Below are 22,363 nucleotides of genomic sequence, written 5' to 3'. Positions count from 1 at the left end.
AATATACTTGTCCTCATAGTTTAATACCACCCGGCCTTAGAGTATTGTCCATTCGAGCATGTTCAAATGGAGGATGTTAAAATGAGTGTCAACGGCGATATGTTATTAGCACTTTATTAAAATTATTAAGATGTATTGGAATTGGAAGTGAGTTGATATTAGGGGTCAAAAAATTGACATCTCATAAAATATGATTTTAACCTCATTTGTAATTACGACGTTGCATGAAATATTATTTTCCTAGTATATATTTAGATTATATATTTTTTTATTAAATTAATAAATATAATATTTTGAAATGTCAGTGTTTTTTAAATAAGAGATGCTAAAAATGATGTGAAAAAGATAAAATATAAAATATAATATGTTTGATTATTTGATGAAGATTAGCTTCTTGAAGATGGTCAACCATTGAAAAAGCTTTTAAAAGGCACTACTACACTGCCGTGCCACAACATGCAGATAGATTCTAAACATGCAGAGTTATCAGTTCAAACCCAACCCAGTGTATACGGGACCCTGTCCCTCTGGGATTTTGCACCATAAAACATGTCAGTGAAGCTCTGTGTACTTGTACTAGTCCCTGGGCTCTTCACTCTTTCATGCTCCGTTGCATACAAAAGCTAGCATAAAAATTGAACTATATGTGTTTGAGAAATATCAGTAGGGATCAATGAGCCCAGATATGCTTTATAGTTTCTGCTAGCTAGTGAAGCTAATTAGCTTTACAATTAAGGGGGAACCTCATGAGTAGATGAGTAAAGCATGCAACAACCCTTGCATGACAAATTTATAGACATAGCTATTTTATGATCCAACAAATATATATCATACGCAATAACACAAAATGATCAACAACCCTTGCACGATAATTTATATTATTCAAGAAAACATTATTTGCATGAAAGTTTAGCCTAAACACTAAGGTAATCTGCATTAATCCTACTTCTATTGTTTATTAAGAAGTTCGAATCGAAAAATTTGAAGTTTTTATTCTTGATTCAACACATGATCATACATAATGGATTGCTTTCATAAGCCCTCTTTCAATTAAAAGTTACATTTGTCTGTTGTTTGTCGAATCAAATGAACAATGTGTTCGGTTATGTCTCAGTCTCACCCAACACTCGGCAGCTAGCGTATATCTAAGAATGAAACTTGTTATAACTTCCCTGAATTCTTCATCTATATAAACATACATATCACACATGTAGAAAACTTGTATGTTTCACAATTCCCATTGCCAAATCAAGGCGTGGAAACAATACAGAGTAACAAAAATACAGAGCAAAATAATGAGCATCATAAGATTAGCAATGCTACAAAATCTTTTCTTTTATTCATAAATTGCGTTTTAGTCACAGTTGGTTCAGTAGCAGGTCCACTTCTTATGAGGCTCTACTATTTGCATGGTGGCAAAAAAAGATGGCTAAGTTCTTGGTTGCTCACTGCTGGCTTTCCACTTCTAATTTTTCCGATATAAGTTTCGTTCTTCAAAAATCGAAAAAGAAATTCTCGAACCACCACGATCTTTGTCACACCATGGCTTGTAATGGCTAGTGCATTTCTTGGTTTTATACTAGGATTCTCTGTGTACTTATATTCTATTGGCATTTCTTACCTTCCTATTTCTATTTACTCTCTTCTGTGCACAACTCAGCTTGCTTTTATAAAATAAATTTGAGTAAAACACGATTTTTTGGCACTCCATGGATTTCCATCTGAAGAAGAAGTTGTTGGTAATTAGAATTTTAAATGTGATAGACTTGAATTTTAATATATTTGAAATGAATCCAACAGTGACTCAAGCCTTATTTTGTACCTTTGAAAGCACCCAATAGTGTAGCTAGCAACATGGCGCTACCGCGGCTGCCACAAGATATAATTGGAATGGGAATACTGCTGCGGTTGCCCTTCAAATCTCTGCTGCGATTCCGGCCCGTTTGTAAGTCATGGAAATCTCTTTTTTGCGAGCCTGGTTTTGTTAAATATTACAGTTGTGAAACCACTCAAAACCCTGACAACTATCTCATACTAAACCCTCCCTCCCTCCGGTGATATAGCTATAGTCTCTTCCAGTTTTTCAGAAACTAGACTATTTGATCGTGTACCTACTGACTCAATAACAGATTCTCTGGTACGCATGCTGGGTTCAATTAATGGTTTAGTCTGTATTTATCTTCTAAAATTCTAGCATTTTATAATATGGAACCCTGTTATTAGACAAGGTAAGAAAATTACATCACCTAGGCCACTTACGCAACATTTCTGCAGTTTTAAAGTATATTTCGGATTTTGTTGGGATGAACTAGAAAATGATTATCAAATTGTTATTTGTTTCGTTGATCGATCTACTGGATCCCACGTGATTTGTTTGTATGTTTTCTAGTATAAATCTAATTCTTGGAGTTTGCACCCTGAAATGTTGGTACCTATAAGTAGGCCAACATCAAAGATACCGACTGCAATTGTAAATGGAGTAGCATATTGGAAAACTTGGTATGACAACGGGAAAGTACATTTGATCAACTAATACTGAGACTAAGATTATTGGCCACAGATGGACATGGTGGAAGTTACTAGAGTGGTTCAACTTTAAGCCTAGCCTGTTATTTCTTGGAGGAATGAAGCCGGAAAATCGTGTAGATCCTGCAATTTGAAAGTACTGAAGATAGCACTTCCAGACTTGATCTATTGATAATCAAGTTCACATCCTCGGGAAACTTACATTTTTTTTTTAAATTTGTATGCTCAATGACTCAGGATAACTAATGTAAGCTGTTTAATAGTGAAGGCAGAAGAATATAGAGGCACGGGGTGAAAATGCCAGCAGTTGAGAAGAAGTACATATGATCTAAACCTGATTACGTTTATATGAAGTGTAACGAACAGTCAATTAAATACTTTTATGCAACTAACATTGGATGAATGTTTTGTTTCAACTGGAGAAAGGGGGATGTTGGATTTTGAGGTTTTTATTTTCACTTGAAAACTAAACAAGGGGAATGGGGGTTACTCAAATAAGCCTATGGGACTCCTGTATTGTTATCGAGGAAGAATTAATAATACAAGATTGTGAACTCATATCCACATTGTTTATCATCAGCTTCATATTTATTGTAGTAATTAAAGATTTGGTTTTCTAAAGGGTCAGGGAAGCCTTTCCCTTCTCATAGATCCCATATATCCTAAAATAGATGAAATGACAACCAAAAATCCTTAAAAACTTCACCAGGGGAACGAATTCTTAGCCGATATTAGCGGACCTTAATTTTAGCCGATTTTCGAGATCTTAAAAGAAGGATCTTGGGTGGGCTCCGGTCCAGATCAAAGTCCACCGGACCCTTGAGTATATAAGCCCTCAATAAAATTCAGCTCATGTAAGAAAAAGAAATAGTCAGTCGCGGTATATATTTTTATAAATGAGATCCAAATGAATGTTTAGGGCTTGGCCCATAAATTTGTATAGATGAATCCAATCTAAATTTGTTAAGTTAACAAATTTAGAACCTTCCTTATGTGGTGCACTAAGGCCCTTTCTCCCTCACGTTCATTCGTACTTCATTTTAGGGGTAAGAGAGTGTTGGTTGGTTCTGTTTCTGTGTTTGTCTTTACAGTCTGGGATAGAAGTTGTGGGTTTTCAACCTCATGACTATCAATGAAAGAATGCCATTGGAGGTTGAACCTGTTTCACAGAACGTATGGCAATGTAGAGATAAAATGCACTTAAGATCTATAATGAATAAAAAATTATGCATTTAATCTTTTGAGAGAAATGATGTACAGTAGTGATTTCAAAAGATTTTAATGAAATAAGCAATCACTAAAGTAGAAAGAAGTTTGATTTTCTCCTAAAGCTGTTCGAGTGCACAAGTCTGTTTTTATGCCTAAAAAGATAAATGATTTGATGAGACACGGACTGATGACCTAGCAGTATTAGGAAGAGAAAGACAGATTTTGTCTTTCAATATAAATGAGTTTTTATAAAAGCATTGATCACTTAGGGTAAAGTCTAAGCAATTCTCATTCATATCAAAAGCTCCATAATCTATCTTTATAAGATTATAATCAACAAAATTGTTTATTGATAAATAACCTTAACAAGACTGACTATACTGCTAAACATTCAAATTTATACAAATTTAACAAATTTGTATAAATTTGTATAAATTTAACAGTTCGATCTCTCCTTTCTCAATGCATTCACGGATAAAGTGGTACCGAATGTCTATATGTTTACTACGGCCATGGAAAACTTGATTCTTAGCCAAATCAACTCAGCCTCGCATGATGAGAGTGTGACACACCTCTGTTTATGAGACACCCAAGTTATTAAACTGTCATCGAGATAGAACACCATACCCCCAATGCTCTTCCTGTCTTCTATATTTCCTCCCAAATCACTATCTGAAAAACCAGACAAAATGTAGTTTCCCGAGCCTCTTGCATAATTCAAACCATATTCCAGAGTTCCTTTTACATATCTTAATATTCGCTTCACTGCATTATAATGGAGAACTGTGGGTCTCTCCATGTAACGACTAACAATAAACCTGCCTTTTGCAGAATTTTCTTCGCGTATGTTGTTTGCTTCAACTCTATGCCTTCCTTTCCTTGCTTAACCTTAATTCCCAGATAATGTGAAAGTCTTCCCAGATCACTCATCTCGAAGTTTCTCGCCATTTTTTCTTAAAGGAGTCGATAGAATGCACATTAGTCCCTATGACTAATAAGTCATCGACGTAGACTCTATTAGATATATTTGATAATGTCATGTCTAATATGATTTATGTTTAGTTTTCAGATCTTACTTAAACAGGACAAATCAGTACTTAACTGGAATCAGCACTTATACTGAAGTCAGAACTTAAGTCATCAGTACTTAAGGTTCAGGAGATATTTATTAGAAGATAATATCAGGACTTAAAGGAAATATTCAGATAAGGAAGGCAGCTGATTAAAGGAAAAGAAGATCAAGACAAACATAAGAAGAGATATGCATGAAGAAGGAATTCTATGAAGAATAGAATACTTGGAAGAAAAGATATCTGATTGATATATTTTAAGAAGCAGAATTATATTTCATATCAATTAGCGATTATCTTGTAACTGTGTAGTATATAAACACAGACATAGGGTTTACACTAAAAGTGTTATCATTATCGAGAAGATTATTCATTGTAACCCTAGCAGCTCTCATGATATTTGTTCATCACTGAGAGATGACAGTTCTATACTGTAACAGAGTTTATTGTTTTGAATAAAGTTTGTTTTCTGTTACTTGAGTTATTAGAGTTCGATTTGATTGTTCTATACACTGTATTCACCCCCCCCCCCCCACAGTGTGTGTGACCTAACAGAATCCTATCACCAAGACTTCATCCCCATATCGCTTTGTATACACAGCTGGTTTATACGGACACTTGATGAAACCCAAGTTTTCTAGGCAACAGTTTAGCTTCGCGTACCAGGCCCGTGGAGCCTGTCTCAAACCATATAAAGCTTTTACCAACTTATAGACGAGATGTTCATTTCCTTCTTTTATAAATCCTTTAGGTTGGCTCACATACACATGCTCACTGAGTTCACCATTGAGGAAAGTGGATTTTACATCAAGATGATGAATCTCCCACCTGTTCTTAGCTGCGAGTGCCAACAACAGCCTTACCGTTTCCAACATTGTAACCAGAGCGAACACTTCTTCATAATACACACCTTACTTCTTAACATAGCCCTTTGCTACAAATCGGGCCTTGTACTTAATAATTTTTCCTTCAATGTCCTTCTTCAATTTGTAGACCCACTTTAACCCAATGGGGTTGTGTCCATCAGGCAGCTCCACCAAATTCCAAGTGCCATTTTTTTCTATAGCTTGGATCTCATTTTGCATTGCTTTTTCCCAGCATTTTTCTTTGATTGCCTGACTGTAACACACTGGTTCATCCACTCCCATCAACATTAATTCATCATGTAATTCCACTTCTTCAGTATCGTTATAAATGTCACCGAGTCGTCTGTAACGTCTAGGCTCGCTTTCTTCTTCGGAGAGTTCACTGGAGTCAGGCGTAGGTGCTTGAACTGGTGTTGCTGTTTCGAAATTATTATTCATCGGAGTTGTTGCTTCGAACTCATCATTATTCTTTTCACCTGAATTTCCTTCGATTAAAACAAATGATCCTTGTGCAGAATCCAATTAACAAATGTATTAACAAATAAAGTTTAAGCTCAGACCCAGGGCCCATACAACTTTAAGACAATAGCCTAGAGGTAGCTGTATATTTGGACGAGGTATACGATACAAATATACTTGTCCTCATAGTTTAATACCACCCGGCCCAAGAGTATTGTCCATTCGAGCATGTTCAAATGGAGGATGTTAAAATGAGTGTCAACGACGATATGTTATTAGCATTTTATTAAAATTATTAAGATGTATTGGAATCGGAAGTGAATTGATATTAAGGGTCAAAAATTGACATCTCATAAAATATGATTTTAACTTTATTTGTGATTACGGCATTCCATCAAAATATTATTTTCCTAGTATATATTTAGATTATGCATTTTTTTATTAAATTAATAAATATAATATCTTGAAATGTCAATTATTGGAGTGTTTTTTAAATAAGAGATGTTAAAAATGATGTGAAAAAGATAAAATATAAAATATAATATGTTTGAATATTTGATGAAGATTACATTCTTGAAGATGGTCAACCATTGAAAAAGCTTTTAAAAGGCACTACTACACTGCCGTGCCACAACATGCAGATAGATTCTAAACATGCAGAGTTATACTCCAACCCAGTGTATACGGGACCCTGTCCCTCTGGGATTTTGCAGCACAAAACATGTCAGTGAAGCTCTGCGTACTTGTACTAGTCCCTGGGCTCTTCACTCTTTCATGCTCCGTTGCATACAAAAGCTAGCATAAAAATTGAACTATATGTGTTTGAGAAATATCAGTAGGGATCAATGAGCCCAGATATGCTTTATAGTTTCTGCTAGCTAGTGAGGCTAATTAGCTTTTCAATTAAGGGGGGAACCTCATGAGTAGTTGAGTAAAACATGCAACAACCCTTGCACGACAAATTTATAGACATAGCTATTTTATGATCCAACAAATATATATCATACGCAATAAAAAAAGATGATCAATAACCCTTGCACGACAATTTATATTATTCAAGAAAATGTTATTTGCATGAAAGTTTAGCCTAAACACCAAGGTAATCTGCATTAATCCTACTTCTATTGTTTATTAAGAAGTTCGAATCGAAAAATTTGAAGTTTTTATTCTTGATTCAACACATGATCATACATAATGGATTGCTTTCATAAGCCCTCTTTCAATTAAAAGTTACATTTGTCTGTTGTTTGTCGAATCAAATGAACAATGTGTTCGGTTATGTCTCAGTCTCACCCAGCACTCGGCAGCTAGCGTATATCTAAGAATGAAACTTGTTATAACTTCCCTGAATTCTTCATCTATATAAACATACATATCACACATGTAGAAAACTTGTATGTTTCACAATTCCCATTGCCAAATCAAGGCATGGAAACAATACAGAGTAACAAAAATACAGAGCAAAATAATGAGCATCATAAGATTAGCAATGCTACAAAATCTTCTCTTTTATTCATAAATTGCGTTTTAGTAAAAGTTGGTTCAATAGCAGGTCCACTTCTTATGAGGCTCTACTATTTGCATGGTGGCAAAAAAAGATGGCTAAGTTCTTGGTTGCTCACTGCTGGCTTTCCACTTCTAATTTTTCCGATATCAGTTTCGTTCTTCGAAAATCGAAAAAGAAATTCTCGAACCACCACGATCTTTGTCACACCATGGCTTGTAATGGCTAGTGCATTTCTTGGTTTTATACTAGGATTCTCTGCGTACTTATATTCTATTGGCATTTCTTACCTTCCTATTTCTATTTACTCTCTTCTGTGCACAACTCAGCTTGCTTTTACCGCGATTTTTGCTTTTTTGGTTGTGAGACATAAGTTCACACATTACTCTATAAATGTTGTTGTTTTGATGATTCTTGGATCTGCAATTCTAGGGCTGCATCTGGATGAAGATCGTCCGAATGGCGTATCGGATGATAAATATAGATCCGGTTTCTTTATGACAATTGTTGGAGCTGCAATTCACGGATTTATGTTGCCTGCTGTTGAGTACACTTATATGAAAGCTGGTGTTCCAGTAACAACTAATATCGTCATGCAAATTCAGTTTCTCATTATGATGTTTGCGACGTTGTTCTGCACTGTTCCTATGATCATTAACAAAGATTTTCAGGTACGTGAATCTTCACTTGGACATCCATGTCCACTAGCACTCGAACCATCCACATCTTGTTACCAAGAATGTAAAGAACTAATTTTCATTGATTTTTTCATTTGGTTCTCAGGTTCCTAAAGTAGGGTTAGATTGTTATTAGAAGCAAAGCCATTATATAAGAATTTATCATCTGCAAATTGATTAATATGTTTTACTTGTAGGGAATTGCCCAAGAGTCTAGAGAATTTGGGCTTGGAGCAAGAAACTACTTCATGATAATAATTTTTGCTGGACTATCCTTATAAATGAATGTCTTAGGCAGCCTTGGGGTGATTTTCTGGTCTTCGTCGCTTTTTGGAGGCATTTTAACGGCTTCTCTGGTTCCGATTTAACAAATATGTGCTGTAATTTTCATAGGCGAGAAATTTGCTGCTGAAAATGGGATAGCCTTAGCAATGTGCCTCTGGGCTTTCATTTCTTACTTCTAGGGACAATACAAAATTAATCACAGAAGAAAAAAAGCTTCGATTAGTCACGAAGAAGAACAAGTAACAGTGTGAAATGCAATTGAAATTGAATTTTATTTTCAAAGTGTAGTGCAATGTGTTTGCTGCAATGAAAGTGCATCAGTCGTACAAGTTAAAAACTTTGTAAGAACAACTTTTTTTGCTTATACTAATCTTGTTTCAGTAATATTCAGTTTGCAAGATTAGCCATTTGTTAAATAATGCATATAATTTGTAATAGAATTAAAATAAATTTGAGTAAAACACGAAGTTTTTGGCACTCCATGGATTTCCATCTGAAGAAGAAGTTGTTGGTAATTAGAATTTTAAATGTGATAGACTTGAATTTTAATATATTTGAAATGAATCCAACAGTGACTCAAGCCTTATTTTGTACCTTTGAAAGCACGCAATAGTGTAACTAGCAACATGGCGCTACCGCAGCTGCCACAAGATATAATTGGAATGGGAATACTGCTGCGGTTGCCCTTCAAATCTCTGCTGCGATTCCGGCCCGTTTGTAAGTCATGGAAATCTCTTTTTTGCGAGCCTGGTTTTGTTAAATATTACAGTTGTGAAACCACTCAAAACCCTGGCAACTATCTCATACTAAACCCTCCCTCCCTCCGGTGATATAGCTATAGTCTCTTCCAGTTTTTCAGAAACTAGACTATTTGATCGTGTACCTACTGACTCAGTAACAGATTCTCTGGTACGCATGTTGGGTTCAATTAATGGTTTAGTCTGTATTTATCTTCTAAAATTCTAGCATTTTATAATATGGAACCCTGTTATTAGATAAGGTAAGAAAATTACATCACCTAGGCCACTTACGTAACATTTCTGCAGTTCTAATGTATATTTCGGATTTTGTTGGGATGAACTGGAAAATGATTATCAAATTGTTATTTGTTTCGTTGATCGATCTACTGGATCCCACGTGATTTGTTTGTATGTTTTCTAGTATAAATCTAATTCTTGGAGTTTGCTACCTGAAATGTTGGTACCTATAAGTAGGCCAACATCAAAGATACCGGCTGCAATTGTAAATGGAGTAGCATATTGGAAAACTTGGTATGGCAAGGGGAAAGTACATTTGATCAACTAATACTGAGACTAAGATTATTGGCCACATATGGACATGGTGGAAGTTACTAGCGTGGTTCAACTTTAAGCCTAGCCTGTTATTTCTTGGAGGAATGAAGCCGGAAAATCGTGTAGATCCTGCAATTTGAAAGTACTGAAGGTAGCACTTCCAGACTTGATCTATTGATAATCAAGTTCACATCCTCGGGAAACTTACATTTTTTTTAAATTTATATGCTCAATGACTCAGGATGACTAATGGAAGCTGTTTAATAGTGAAGGCAGAAGAATATAGAGGCACGGGGTGAAAATGCCTGCAGTTGACAAGAAGTACATATGATCTAAACCTGATTACGTTTATGTGAAGTGTAACGAACAATCAGTTAAATACTTTTATGCAACTAACATTGGATGAATGTTTTGTTTCAACTGAGAAAGGGGGATGTTGGATTTTGAGGTTTTTATTTTCACTTGAAAACTAAACAAGGGGAATGGGGGGTTACTCAAATAAGCCTATGGGACTCCTGTATTGTTATCGAGGAAGAATTAATAATACAAGATTGTGAACTCATATCCACATTGTTTATCATCAGCTTCATATTTATTGTAGTAATTAAAGATTTGGTTTTCTAAAGGGTCAGGGAAGCCTTTCCCTGCTCATAGATCCCATATATCCTAAAACAGATGAAATGACAACCAAAAATCCTCAAAAACTTCACCAGGGGAACGGATTCTTAGCCGATATTAGCGGACCTTAATTTTAGCCGATTTCCGAGATCCTAAAAGAAGGATCTTGGGTGGGCTCCGGTCCAGATCAAAGTCCAGCGGACCCTTTAGTATATAAGCCCTCAATAAAATTCAGCTCATGTAAGAAAAAGAAATAGTCAGTCGCGGTATATATTTTTATAAATGAGATCCAAATGAATGTTTAGGGCTTGGCCCATAAATTTGTATAGATGAATCCAATCTAAATTTGTTAAGTCAACAAATTTAGAACCTTCCTTATGTGGTGCACTAAGGCACTTTCTCCCTCACGTTCATTCATATTTCATTTTAGGGGTAAGAGAGTGTTGGTTGGTTCTGTTTCTGTGTTTGTCTTTACAGTCTGGGATAGAAGTTGTGGGTTTTCAACCTCATGACTATCAATGAAAGAATGCCATTGGAGGTTGAACCTGTTTCACAGAACGTATGGCAATGTAGAGATAAAATGCACTTAAGATCTATAATGAATAAAAATTATGCATTTAATCTTTTGAGAGAAATGATGTACAGTAGTGATTTCAAAAGATTTTAATGAAATAAGCAATCACTAAAGTAGAAAGAAGTTTGATTTTCTCCTAAAGCTGTTCGAGTGCACAAGTTTGTTTTTATGCCTAAAAAGATAAATGATTTGATGAGACACAGACTGATGACCTAGCAGTATTAGGAAGAGAAAGACAGATTTTGTCTTTCAATATAAATTAGTTTTTATAAAAGCATTGATCACTTAGGGTAAAGTCTAAGCAATTCTCATTCATATCAAAAGCTCCATAATCTATCTTTATAAGATTATAATCAACAAAATTGTTTATTGATAAATAACCTTAACAAGACTGACTATGCTGCTAAACATTCAAATTTATACAAATTTAACAAATTTGTATAAATTTGTATAAATTTAACAGTTCGATCTCTCCTTTCTCAATGCATTCACGGATAAAGTGGTACCGAATGTCTATATGTTTACTACGGCCATGGAAAACTTGATTCTTAGCCAAATCAACTCAGCCTCGCATGATGAGAGTGTGACACACCTCTGTTTATGAGACACCCAAGTTATTAAACTGTCATCGAGATAGAACACCATACCCCCAATGCTCTTCCTGTCTTCTATATTTCCTCCCAAATCACTATCTGAAAAACCAGATAAAATGTAGTTTCCCGAGCCTCTTGCATAATTCAAACCATACGCTTCACTGCATTATAATGGAGAACCGTGGGTCTCTCCATGTAACGACTAACAATCCCTACTGCAAATGCTATGTCAGGACGGGTATGCACCAAGTATCGAAGGCCTCCTACCATACTTTTGAATTGAGTAGGATCAACTGGCTTCCCATCTTCATATTTATGCAGCTGCAATCTCTCCTCCATTGGATATTTCACTGCGTTGCACTCCAATAAACATGCCTTTTGCAGAATTTTCTTCGTGTATGCTATTTGCTTCAACTCTATGCCTTCCTTTCCTTGCTTAACCTCAATTCCCAGATAATGTGAAAGTCTTCCCAGATCACTCATCTCGAAGTTTCTTGCCATTTGTTTCTTAAAGGAGTCGATAGAATGCACATTAGTCCCTGTGACTAATAAGTCATCGACGTAGACTCTGTTAGATATATTTGATAATGTCATGTCTAATATGATTTATGTTTAGTTTTCAGATCTTACTTAAACAGGACAAATCTGTACTTAACTGAAATCAGCACTTATACTGAAGTCAGAACTTAAGTCATCAGTACTTAAGGTTCAGGAGATATTTATTATAAGATAATATCAGGACTTAAAGGAAATATTCAGATAAGGAAGGCAGCTGATTAAAGAAAAAGAAGATCAACACAAACGTAAGAAGAGATATGCATGAAGAAGGAATTCTATGAAGAATAAAATACTTGGAAGAAAAGATATCTGATTGATATATTTTAGGAAGCAGAATTATATTTCATATCAATTAGCGATTATCTTTTAACTGTGTAGTATATAAACACAGACATAGGGTTTACACTAAAAGTGTTATCATTATCGAGAAGATTATTCATTGTAACCCTAGCAGCTCTCATGATATTTGTTCATCACTGAGAGATGACAGTTATATACTGTAACAGAGTATATTATTTTGAATAAAGTTTGTTTTCTGTTACTTGAGTTATTAGAGTTCGATTTGATTGTTCTATACACTGTATTCACCCCCCCCACAGTGTGTGTGACCTAACAGAATCCTACCACCAAGACTTCATCCCCATATTGCTTTATATACACAGCTGGTTCATACGGACACTTGATGAAATCCAAGTTTTCTAGGCAACAGTTAAGCTTCGCGTACCAGGCCCGTGGAGCCTGTCTCAAACCATATAAAGCTTTTACCAACTTATAGTCGAGATGTTCATTTCCTTCTTTTATAAATCCTTCAGGTTGGCTCACATACACATGCTCACTGAGTTCACCATTGAGGAAAGCGGATTTTACATCAAGATGATGAATCTCCCACCTGTTCTTAGCTGCGAGTGCCAACAACAGCCTTACCGTTTCCAACCTTGTTACCGGAGCGAACACTTCTTCATAATCCACACCTTACTTCTGAACATAGCCCTTTGCTACAAACCGGGCCTTGTACTTGATAATTTTTCCTTCAATGTCCTTCTTCAATTTGTATACCCACTTTAACCCAATGGGGTTGTGTCCATCAGGCAGCTCTACCAAATTCCAAGTGCCATTTTTATAGCTTGGATCTCATTTTGCATTGCTTTTTCCCAACATTTTTCTTTGATTGCCTGACTGTAACACACTGGTTCATCCACTCCCATCAACACTAATTCATCATGTAATTCCACTTCTTCAGTATCGTTATAAATGTCACCGAGTCGTCTGTAACGTCTAGGCTCGCTTTCTTCTTCGGAGAGTTGACTGGAGTCAGGCGTAGGTGCTTGAACTGGTGTTGTTGTTTCAAAATTATCATTCACCGGAGTTGTTGCTTCGAACTCGTCATTATTCTTTTCACCTGAATTTCCTTCGATTAAAACAAATGATCCTTGTGCAGAATCCAATTAACAAATGAATTAACAAATGAAGTTTAGGCTCAGACCCAGGGCCCGTACAACTTTAAGACAATAGCCTAGAGGTAGATGTATACTTGGACGAGGTATACGATTCAAATATACTTGTCCTCATAGTTTAATACCACCCGGCCCAAGAGTATTGTCCATTCGAGCATGTTCAAATGGAGGATGTTAAAATGAGTGTCAACGGTGATATGTTATTAGCATTTTATTAAAATTATTAAGATGTATTGGAATCGGAAGTGAGTTGATATTAAGGGTCAAAAATTGACATCTCATAAAATATGATTTTAACTTCATTTGTGATTACGGCATTACATCAAAATATTATTTTCCTAGTATATATTTAGATTATGCATTTTTTTATTAAATTAATAAATATAATATCTTGAAATGTCAATTATTGGAGTGTTTTTTAAATAAGAGATGTTAAAAATGATGTGAAAAAGATAAAATATAAAATATAATATGTTTGATTATTTGATGAAGATTACATTCTTGAAGATGGTCAACCATTGAAAAAGCTTTTAAAAGGCACTACTACACTGCCGTGCCACAACATGCAGATAGATTCTAAACATGCAGAGTTATACTCCAACCTAGTGTATACGGGACCCTGTCCCTCTGGGATTTTGCACCACAAAACATGTCAGTGAAGCTCTGCGTACTTGTACTAGTCCCTGGGCTATTCACTCTTTCATGCTCCGTTGCATACAAAAGCTAGCATAAAAATTGAACTATATGTGTTTGAGAAATATCAGTAGGGATCAATGAGCCCAGATATGCTTTATAGTTTTTGCTAGCTAGTGAGGCTAATTAGCTTTACAATTAAGGGGGGGACCTCATGAGTAGTTGAGTAAAGCATGCAACAACCCTTGCACGACAAATTTATAGACATAGCTATTTTATGATCCAACAAATATATATATCATACGCAATAAAACAAGATGATCAACAACCCTTGCACGACAATTTATATTATTCAAGAAAACGTTATTTGCATGAAAGTTTAGCCTAAACACCAAGGTAATCTGCATTAATCCTACTTCTATTGTTTATTAAGAAGTTCAAATCGAAAAATTTGAAGTTTTTATTCTTGATTCAACACATGATCTTACATAATGGATTGCTTTCATAAGCTCTCTTTCAATTAAAAGTTACGTTTGTCTGTTGTTTTTCGAATCAAATGAACAATGTGTTCGGTTATGTCTCAGTCTCACCCAGCACTCGGCAGTTAGCGTATATCTAAGAATGAAACTATTTATAACTTCCCTGAATTCTTCATCTATATAAACATACATATCACACATGTAGAAAACTTGTATGTTTCACAATTCCCATTGCCAAATCAAGGCATGGAAACAATACAGAGTAATAAAAATACAGAGCAAAATAATGAGCATCATAAGATTAGCAATGCTACAAAATCTTTTCTTTTATTCATAAATTGCGTTTTAGTCACAGTTGGTTCAGTAGCAGGTCCACTTCTTATGAGGCTCTACTATTTGCATGGTGGCAAAAAAAGATGGCTAAGTTCTTGGTTGCTCACTGCTGGCTTTCCACTTCTAATTTTTCCGATATCAGTTTCGTTCTTCAAAAATCGAAAAAGAAATTCTCGAACCACCACGATCTTTGTCACACCATGGCTTGTAATGGCTAGTGCATTTCTTGGTTTTATACTAGGATTCTCTGTGTACTTATATTCTATTGGCATTTCTTACCTTCCTATTTCTATTTACTCTCTTCTGTGCACAACTCAGCTTGCTTTTACCGCGATTTTCGCTTTTTTGGTTGTGAGACATAAGTTCACACATTACTCTATAAATGCTGTTGTTTTGATGATTCTTGGATCTGCAATTCTGGGGCTGCATCTGGATGGAGATCGTCCGAATGGCGTGTCGGATGATAAATATAGATCCGGTTTCTTTATGACAATTGTTGGAGCTGCAATTCACGGATTTATGTTGCCTGCTGTTGAGTACACTCATATGAAGGCTGGTGTTCCAGTAACAACTAATATCGTCATGCAAATTCAGTTTCTCATTATGATGTTTGCGACGTTGTTCTGCACTGTTCCTATGATCATTAACAAAGATTTTCAGGTACGTGAATCTTCACTTGGACATCCATGTCCACTAGCACTCGAACCATCCACATCTTGTTACCAAGAATGTAAAGAACTAATTTTCATTGATTTTTTCATTTGGTTCTCAGGTTCCTAAAGTAGGGTTAGATTGTTATTAGAAGCAAAGCCATTATATAAGAATTTATCATCTGTAAATTGATTAATATGTTTTACTTGTAGGGAATTGCCCAAGAGTCTAGAGAATTTGGGCTTGGAGCAAGAAACTACTTCATGATAATAATTTTTGCTGGACTGTCCTTACAAATGAATGTCTTAGGCAGCCTTGGGGTGATTTTCTGGTCTTCGTCGCTTTTTGGAGGCATTTTAACGGCTTCTCTGGTTCCGATTCAACAAATATGTGCTGTAATTTTCATAGGCGAGAAATTTGTTGCTGAAAATGGGATAGCCTTAGCAATGTGCCTCTGGGCTTTCATTTCTTACTTCTATGGACAATACAAAATTAATCACAGAAGAAAAAAAGCTCCGATTAGTCACGAAGAAGAACAAGTAACAGTGTGAAATGCAATTGAAATTGAATTTTATTTTCAAAGTGTAGTGCAATGTGTTTGCTGCAATGAAAGTGCATCAGTCGTACAAGTTAAAAACTTTGTCAGAACAACTTTTTTTGCTTATACTAATCTTGTTTCAGTAATATTCAGTTTGCAAGATTAGCCATTTGTTAAATAATGCATATAATTTGTAATAGAATTAAAATAAATTTGAGTAAAACATGAAGTTTTTGGCACTCCGTGGATTTCCATCTGAAGAAGAAGTTGTTGGTAACTAGAATTTTAAATGTGATAGACTTGAATTTTAATATATTTGAAATGAATCCAACAGTGACTCAAGCCTTATTTTGTACCTTTGAAAGCACGCAATAGTGTAGCTAGCAACATGGCGCTACCGCAGCTGCCACAAGATATAATTGGAATGGGAATACTGCTGCGGTTGCCCTTCAAATCTCTGCTGCGATTCCGGCTCGTTTGTAAGTCATGGAAATCTCTTTTTTGCGAGCCTGGTTTTGTTAAATATTACAGTTGTGAAACCACTCAAAACCCTGACAACTATCTCATACTAAACCCTCCCTCCCTCCGGTGATATAGCTATAGTCTCTTCCAGTTTTTCAGAAACTAGACTATTTGATCGTGTACCTACCGACTCAGTAACAGATTCTCTGGTACGCATGTTGGGTTCAATCAATGGTTTAGTCTGTATTTATCTTCTAAAATTCTAGCATTTTATAATATGGAACCCTGTTATTATACAAGGTAAGAAAATTACATCACCTAGGCCACTTACGCAACATTTCTGCAGTTCTAAAGTATATTTCGGATTTTGTTGGGATGAACTGGAAAATGATTATCAAATTGTTATTTGTTTCGTTGATCGATCTACTGGATCCCACGTGATTTGTTTGTATGTTTTCTAGTATAAATCTAATTGTTGGAGTTTGCTACCTGAAATGTTGGTACCTATAAGTAGGCCAACATCAAATATACCGGCTGCAATTGTAAATGGAGTAGCATATTGGAAAACTTGGTATGGCAAGGGGAAAGTACATTTGATCAACTAATATTGAGACTAAGATTATTGGCCACAGATGGACATGGTGGAAGTTACTAGAGTGGTTCAACTTTTAGCCTAGCCTGTTATTTCTTGGAGGAATGAAGCCGGAAAATCGTGTAGATCCTGCAATTTGAAAGTACTGAAGGTAGCACTTCCAGACTTGATCTATTGATAATCAAGTTCACATCCTCGGGAAACTTACATTTTTTTTTTAAATTTATATGCTCAATGACTCAGGATGACTAATGGAAGCTGTTTAATAGTGAAGGCAGAAGAATATAGAGGCACGGGGTGAAAATGCCAGCAGTTGACAAGAAGTACATATGATCTAAACCTGATTACGTTTATGTGAAGTGTAACGAATAGTCAATTAAATACTTTTATGCAACTAACATTGGATGAATGTTTTGTTTCAACTGGAGAAAGGGGGATGTTGGATTTTGAGATTTTTATTTTCACTTGAAAACTAAACAAGGCGAATGGGGGGTTACTCAAATAAGCCTATGGGACTCCTGTATTGTTATCGAGGAAGAATTAATAATACAAGATTGTGAACTCATATCCACATTGTTTATCATCAGCTTCATATTTATTGTAGTAATTAAAGATTTGGTATTCTAAAGGGTCAGGGAAGCCTTTCCCTGCTGATAGATCCCATATATCTTAAAACAGATGAAATGACAACCAAAAATCCTCAAAAACTTCACCAGGGGAACGGATTCTTAGCCGATATTAGCGGACCTTAATTTTAGCCGATTTCCGAGATTTTAAAAAAAGGATCTTGGGTGGGCTCCGGTCCAGATCAAAGTCCAGCGGACCCTTGAGTATATAAGCCCTCAATAAAATCCAGCTCATGTAAGAAAAAGAAATAGTGAGTCATATATCCAAATGAATGTTTAGGGCTCGGCCCATAAATTTGTATAGATGAATCCAATCTAAATTTGTTCAAAATCATCAAAATGGTTCTTTCGGACAGAATCTAATTAAACAAAATTATATTGGCAATTTAATTAGGATTTCTAATTTGCCAATTTTATATCCAGGGTTTCGATATTGATTTAGTAATAAAAATTGCAATTTTGTTTCTTATTTATGCCAATTTTTATTTTTAATATATGAGATGGTTATAATTTGAATTTTTATTGAAATAATGTGATGGATAATTTGAAAAAAATCTATGAGGTATGTTATGATTTTCTATTTGGAGTATCTAATTCTGGCATTTAGTTAAATCTTATTTGATGATATTAGGTTAATTTAGTTTAATAATGGTTGAGATTGCCTTGGAACAGAGTTAGTATTTTTGTTGTAAACTACTGTTGTTAATATTATGATTCAGCTCATGTTTATTTTATATTTTTAAATTATTTTGCTCAAATAAGCATTGATGTGTTGGTGTTAAAAAAATATTTTAGCCCCGGTAAAAATTAAATCCTGGGTACGCCCCATTCTCTTTCAAAGATGTAATGTAAATCCAACACTGATCCAAAGATCCAAATTTTGGCCAAAACAGTAGTGATCCAACATATAAATAATAATTTATGTATTTTAAAAGACTTTTGTTCATTTTAATTAATCACGGATTTTGATGGAGTTAATCAAAAAATCTCGTAGAATTTTACATATTTTGTGTAGTTTTTTAGAAATTCATTAAAATCTCATTCAAGATATTAAAAATGTACTATCAAATCCATCAAAATCTATAACTTTTTAAAATAAAAGAAAATTCATGAATTTTTGATGGATTTTTTAAAATTCAAAATGAATACCACCAAATTTGGATTGACTTTTTAAATTTTAAATTGAATATATTCAGATTTTAAAAGACTTTTTTCAATCTTTTTAATATACTTTCAGATTTTAAAGAATTATTTAAAATCTAAATTGAATATATCTGATTTTCAAAATCCATAAAAATTCTTTAAGATTCCAATTAAATACGACCCAAGTCATTTTGGAATCCAAAATCATAATGAAAAATTTATACATATAAACGTCACCCAATATCAGGCAAATGTACTGCGGTGACCGTGACCCAAGGCCATCAATTATGCAATAATTTGCCTCTGGGCTTTCATTTCTTAGTTTCATGGACAACACAAAATTAATCATAGAACATTATGTATTTGACTCTCCATGGACTTCCATCCTAAATCCACCACATTTTTAAAGTATATCCGAAGAAGTTGTTAGCAATCAAAATTGTTATTGTGATACACTTGAATTCTAATACATATAATATGAAATGAATCCAACACAACAGTTCATTTGTACCTTTGGAAGCAAGCAATAGTGTAGCTAGGGGCATGGCGCTACCGCTACTGCCACCAGATATTATTCGAACGGAAATACTGCTGCGGTTGCCCTTCAAATCTCTGCTACGATTCCGTTCCGTTTGTAAGTCATGGAAATCTCTCTTTTCGGAGCCCGATTTTATTAATTATCAAATTAATGACTCGACGCAAAACCCTGACAAGTATCTCATAATAAACCCTCCCTCATGTGATCTTGCTATACTCTCTTCATCCAGTTTATCAGAAACTGGACTATTCGATCATGTGCCTAAATCTTCATCATCACTTGCTCAGGGACGCATGCTGGGTTCAATTAATGGTCTAGTCTGCATTTTTCTCTTAAAACTCGAGCATTTTATAATATGGAACCCTGTTATTAGACAAGGTAAGAAAATTACATCACCTAGGCCACTTACACAACATTTCTGCAGTTCTAAAGTATATTTTGGATTTTGTTGGGATGAACTGGAAAACGATTATCAAATTGTTATCTGCTTTGTTGATCATTCTACTACACCGCGAGGGATATGTTTGTACGTTTACTCGTGTAACTCTGATTCTTGGAGTTCTTTGCCTGATGTCTCGGTGCCTACTATAAGTAGGCCAACATCAAAGGTGCCTTCTGCAATTGTAAATGGAGTACCATACTGGAAAACTAAGTATGGCGAGGGGAAAGTACATTTGATCAAGTTTGATGTTCGTTGGAAAAAGTTCAGGGAGTTGCCTAAACTTGATGCAGCCATTTCATCCAACCATATTTTCCTCGTTGCCAATTGGAAGGACTGTATCTCTGTGCTGGTGTATAAGCCGGGGTATTATTCAGATTGTTTGGTACATGTATATGGTTTTGATGAGAGATGTGGTATTTGGAGTAAGATGTTGAGTATCGGACCCGTACGTAGCCGTGTGTTATCCTTGGCAACTTGTTTTAAGTATGGGGGTGAGATTCTATATGTTACGACATTCGGGGAACTGATATGCTATTATCACAAAACAAATACTGAAAAATTAATCAAGCCTATTAACGACGGACGGTGGATGTTAGTTGAGTGGTTTAGTTATAAGCCTAGCTTGGTTGTTCTTCAAGAAATGAAGCCATTACATCATTTAAATCCTGCAATTTGGAAGCAACCAAGGTACCGCTCCCAAACTTGATTTTATTTTTAAATTTTCTTCTTTCTTGCTCTAGGTTATCTCGAATTATCTTTGGATTGTGTGTGAGTTGTTCTAGCCCATATTTTTCTTTTTTTCGCTTGGTTACTGTCTCTGACATGTTTGCAGGTAGTTAATGATGGTGAAGGCAAACGAATAGAGATGGCAGCAGTTGACAAGTATTAATGCTATAAACTTAATTACTCTTATTAATTCGTGAAGTGCATCGAACAGTTAGTTATATGCAACTTATCTCGGATGAATGTTTTCTTTATTTAGAGACACGAGAAAATTGGAGGGAGGGGATGTTGGATGGAGGTGCAGACTTCGTCTGGATTAAGCATTCACTTTTTTTTTAAATAGTAAAAGTGACTAGTTTCTTGTGTTTACTGTCAAGGCATACATAGAAGTTATATTGATTTGATTTGCAGTTAACTTACCTCAGAGTCAATACCACCTGTTCAATCGCACATAACTCACTTAAGCATATGGTATTTCTGTATTGTCCTCGTGGGAGAACTAATAATAGAGATCTATATTTAGAAGCTGTCACGTTTACATTGTCTGATAATGCCTGAAAACTTCCCATAAATTATGTGTCCGACTTTCACATGACCACAATTGTTTAGTTTATATCTCATCATCTTCATAGTAATCAGAGATTCGGTGTTGTACAGATTCAGACACTCAGGTTGGGGAAGCCTTTCCCTGCGCATAGATCTTATACCCTAAAGGATTCTTGTAAAACAGATTTGACTGACAACTCAATATATCCTAAAAAACTTAACCAAGGAATCTCGTTCACAGACGGCTTTATGAGCCCCTGAGTCTGAGCTACTTGTTAATACAAGTTGTCACGAGGCTTTATTGTACAGGCATATGTGAGACTCTTGTCTATTCGAAAGTTGGTCCTCGTGATAAAAAATAAGCTGACTCACTCAACCACACCTTCATCATGAGAACAGTGAGATCAATCGTTCTGCACTCTTTAAAAGTACAGAACAATTGTTTAGCATTTTGCACTCCTAGAACAATTGTAAAGCATGTTTTCTATATTTTTAGATTGTATAGTTATGTACTTTCTTAACGTTCTCACTTGAAATTTTGTTCTCCGTGAAGCCAGATCCGATATATGTATATATGTGCAAGCACCAACACACAAAATATATATGCTGGTTAAAAAGGGCGAGAGAGCTTGTTCCAATTTAATTTATTTTTTTAACCCGTCCAAGTGAGTTAGATGGTAATCATATAAATCCTGCCTGTTTTTATAGCGTTGGACTGTGTAGCTGTAAAATTCAAGCTTGCAGTTTGATAAGATTTTGATGTTAGGAGTAATTTAAATGATTCATGTAAATTGTCCCTTGTTCTTCAACGTAAGAGAATAAGAATAAAGAGGATTTGTGCCTACATAAATTGAATCTTTGTGGTGTTTGGTACAAAATATATAACCTCGAGAATTACAAAACCTCTGTTCACAAGGGCAACTATAAGGTCGAGAATGATACTGATACAGTTGATTTCTTGACAACATAACT

The 22,363-nt window shown here is 35.2% G+C and overlaps 2 protein-coding genes and 1 long non-coding RNA gene across 3 annotated transcripts; all 3 read left to right on the top strand.

Annotated features, from left to right (window-relative positions):
- Positions 1-974: 974 nt before the first annotated feature.
- Positions 975-3,084, top strand: LOC141705833 (uncharacterized). Its single transcript, XR_012568494.1, has 2 exons — positions 975-1,945; positions 2,390-3,084. It is a non-coding gene; the product is annotated as an uncharacterized LOC141705833 (long non-coding RNA).
- A 4,230-nt stretch (positions 3,085-7,314) lies between these two features.
- On the top strand, positions 7,315-8,996 carry LOC141705832 (purine permease 1-like). Its single transcript, XM_074508712.1, has 2 exons — positions 7,315-8,305; positions 8,509-8,996. Exons 1-2 carry the CDS (start codon positions 7,559-7,561, stop codon positions 8,590-8,592), a joined length of 831 nt encoding a protein of 276 aa, XP_074364813.1. The 5' UTR covers positions 7,315-7,558; the 3' UTR covers positions 8,593-8,996.
- A 5,790-nt stretch (positions 8,997-14,786) lies between these two features.
- LOC141705831 (purine permease 1-like) lies at positions 14,787-16,355 on the top strand. The gene is made up of 2 exons (XM_074508711.1): positions 14,787-15,790; positions 15,994-16,355. Exons 1-2 carry the CDS (start codon positions 15,044-15,046, stop codon positions 16,330-16,332), a joined length of 1,086 nt encoding a protein of 361 aa, XP_074364812.1. The 5' UTR covers positions 14,787-15,043; the 3' UTR covers positions 16,333-16,355.
- The last annotated feature ends 6,008 nt before the right edge of the window (positions 16,356-22,363 follow it).

This window comes from Apium graveolens, chromosome 2 (assembly GCF_009905375.1).
Source record: "Apium graveolens cultivar Ventura chromosome 2, ASM990537v1, whole genome shotgun sequence".
NCBI classification, from domain to species: domain Eukaryota; kingdom Viridiplantae; phylum Streptophyta; class Magnoliopsida; order Apiales; family Apiaceae; genus Apium; species Apium graveolens.
This window is presented reverse-complemented; position numbering and strand designations above follow the sequence as displayed.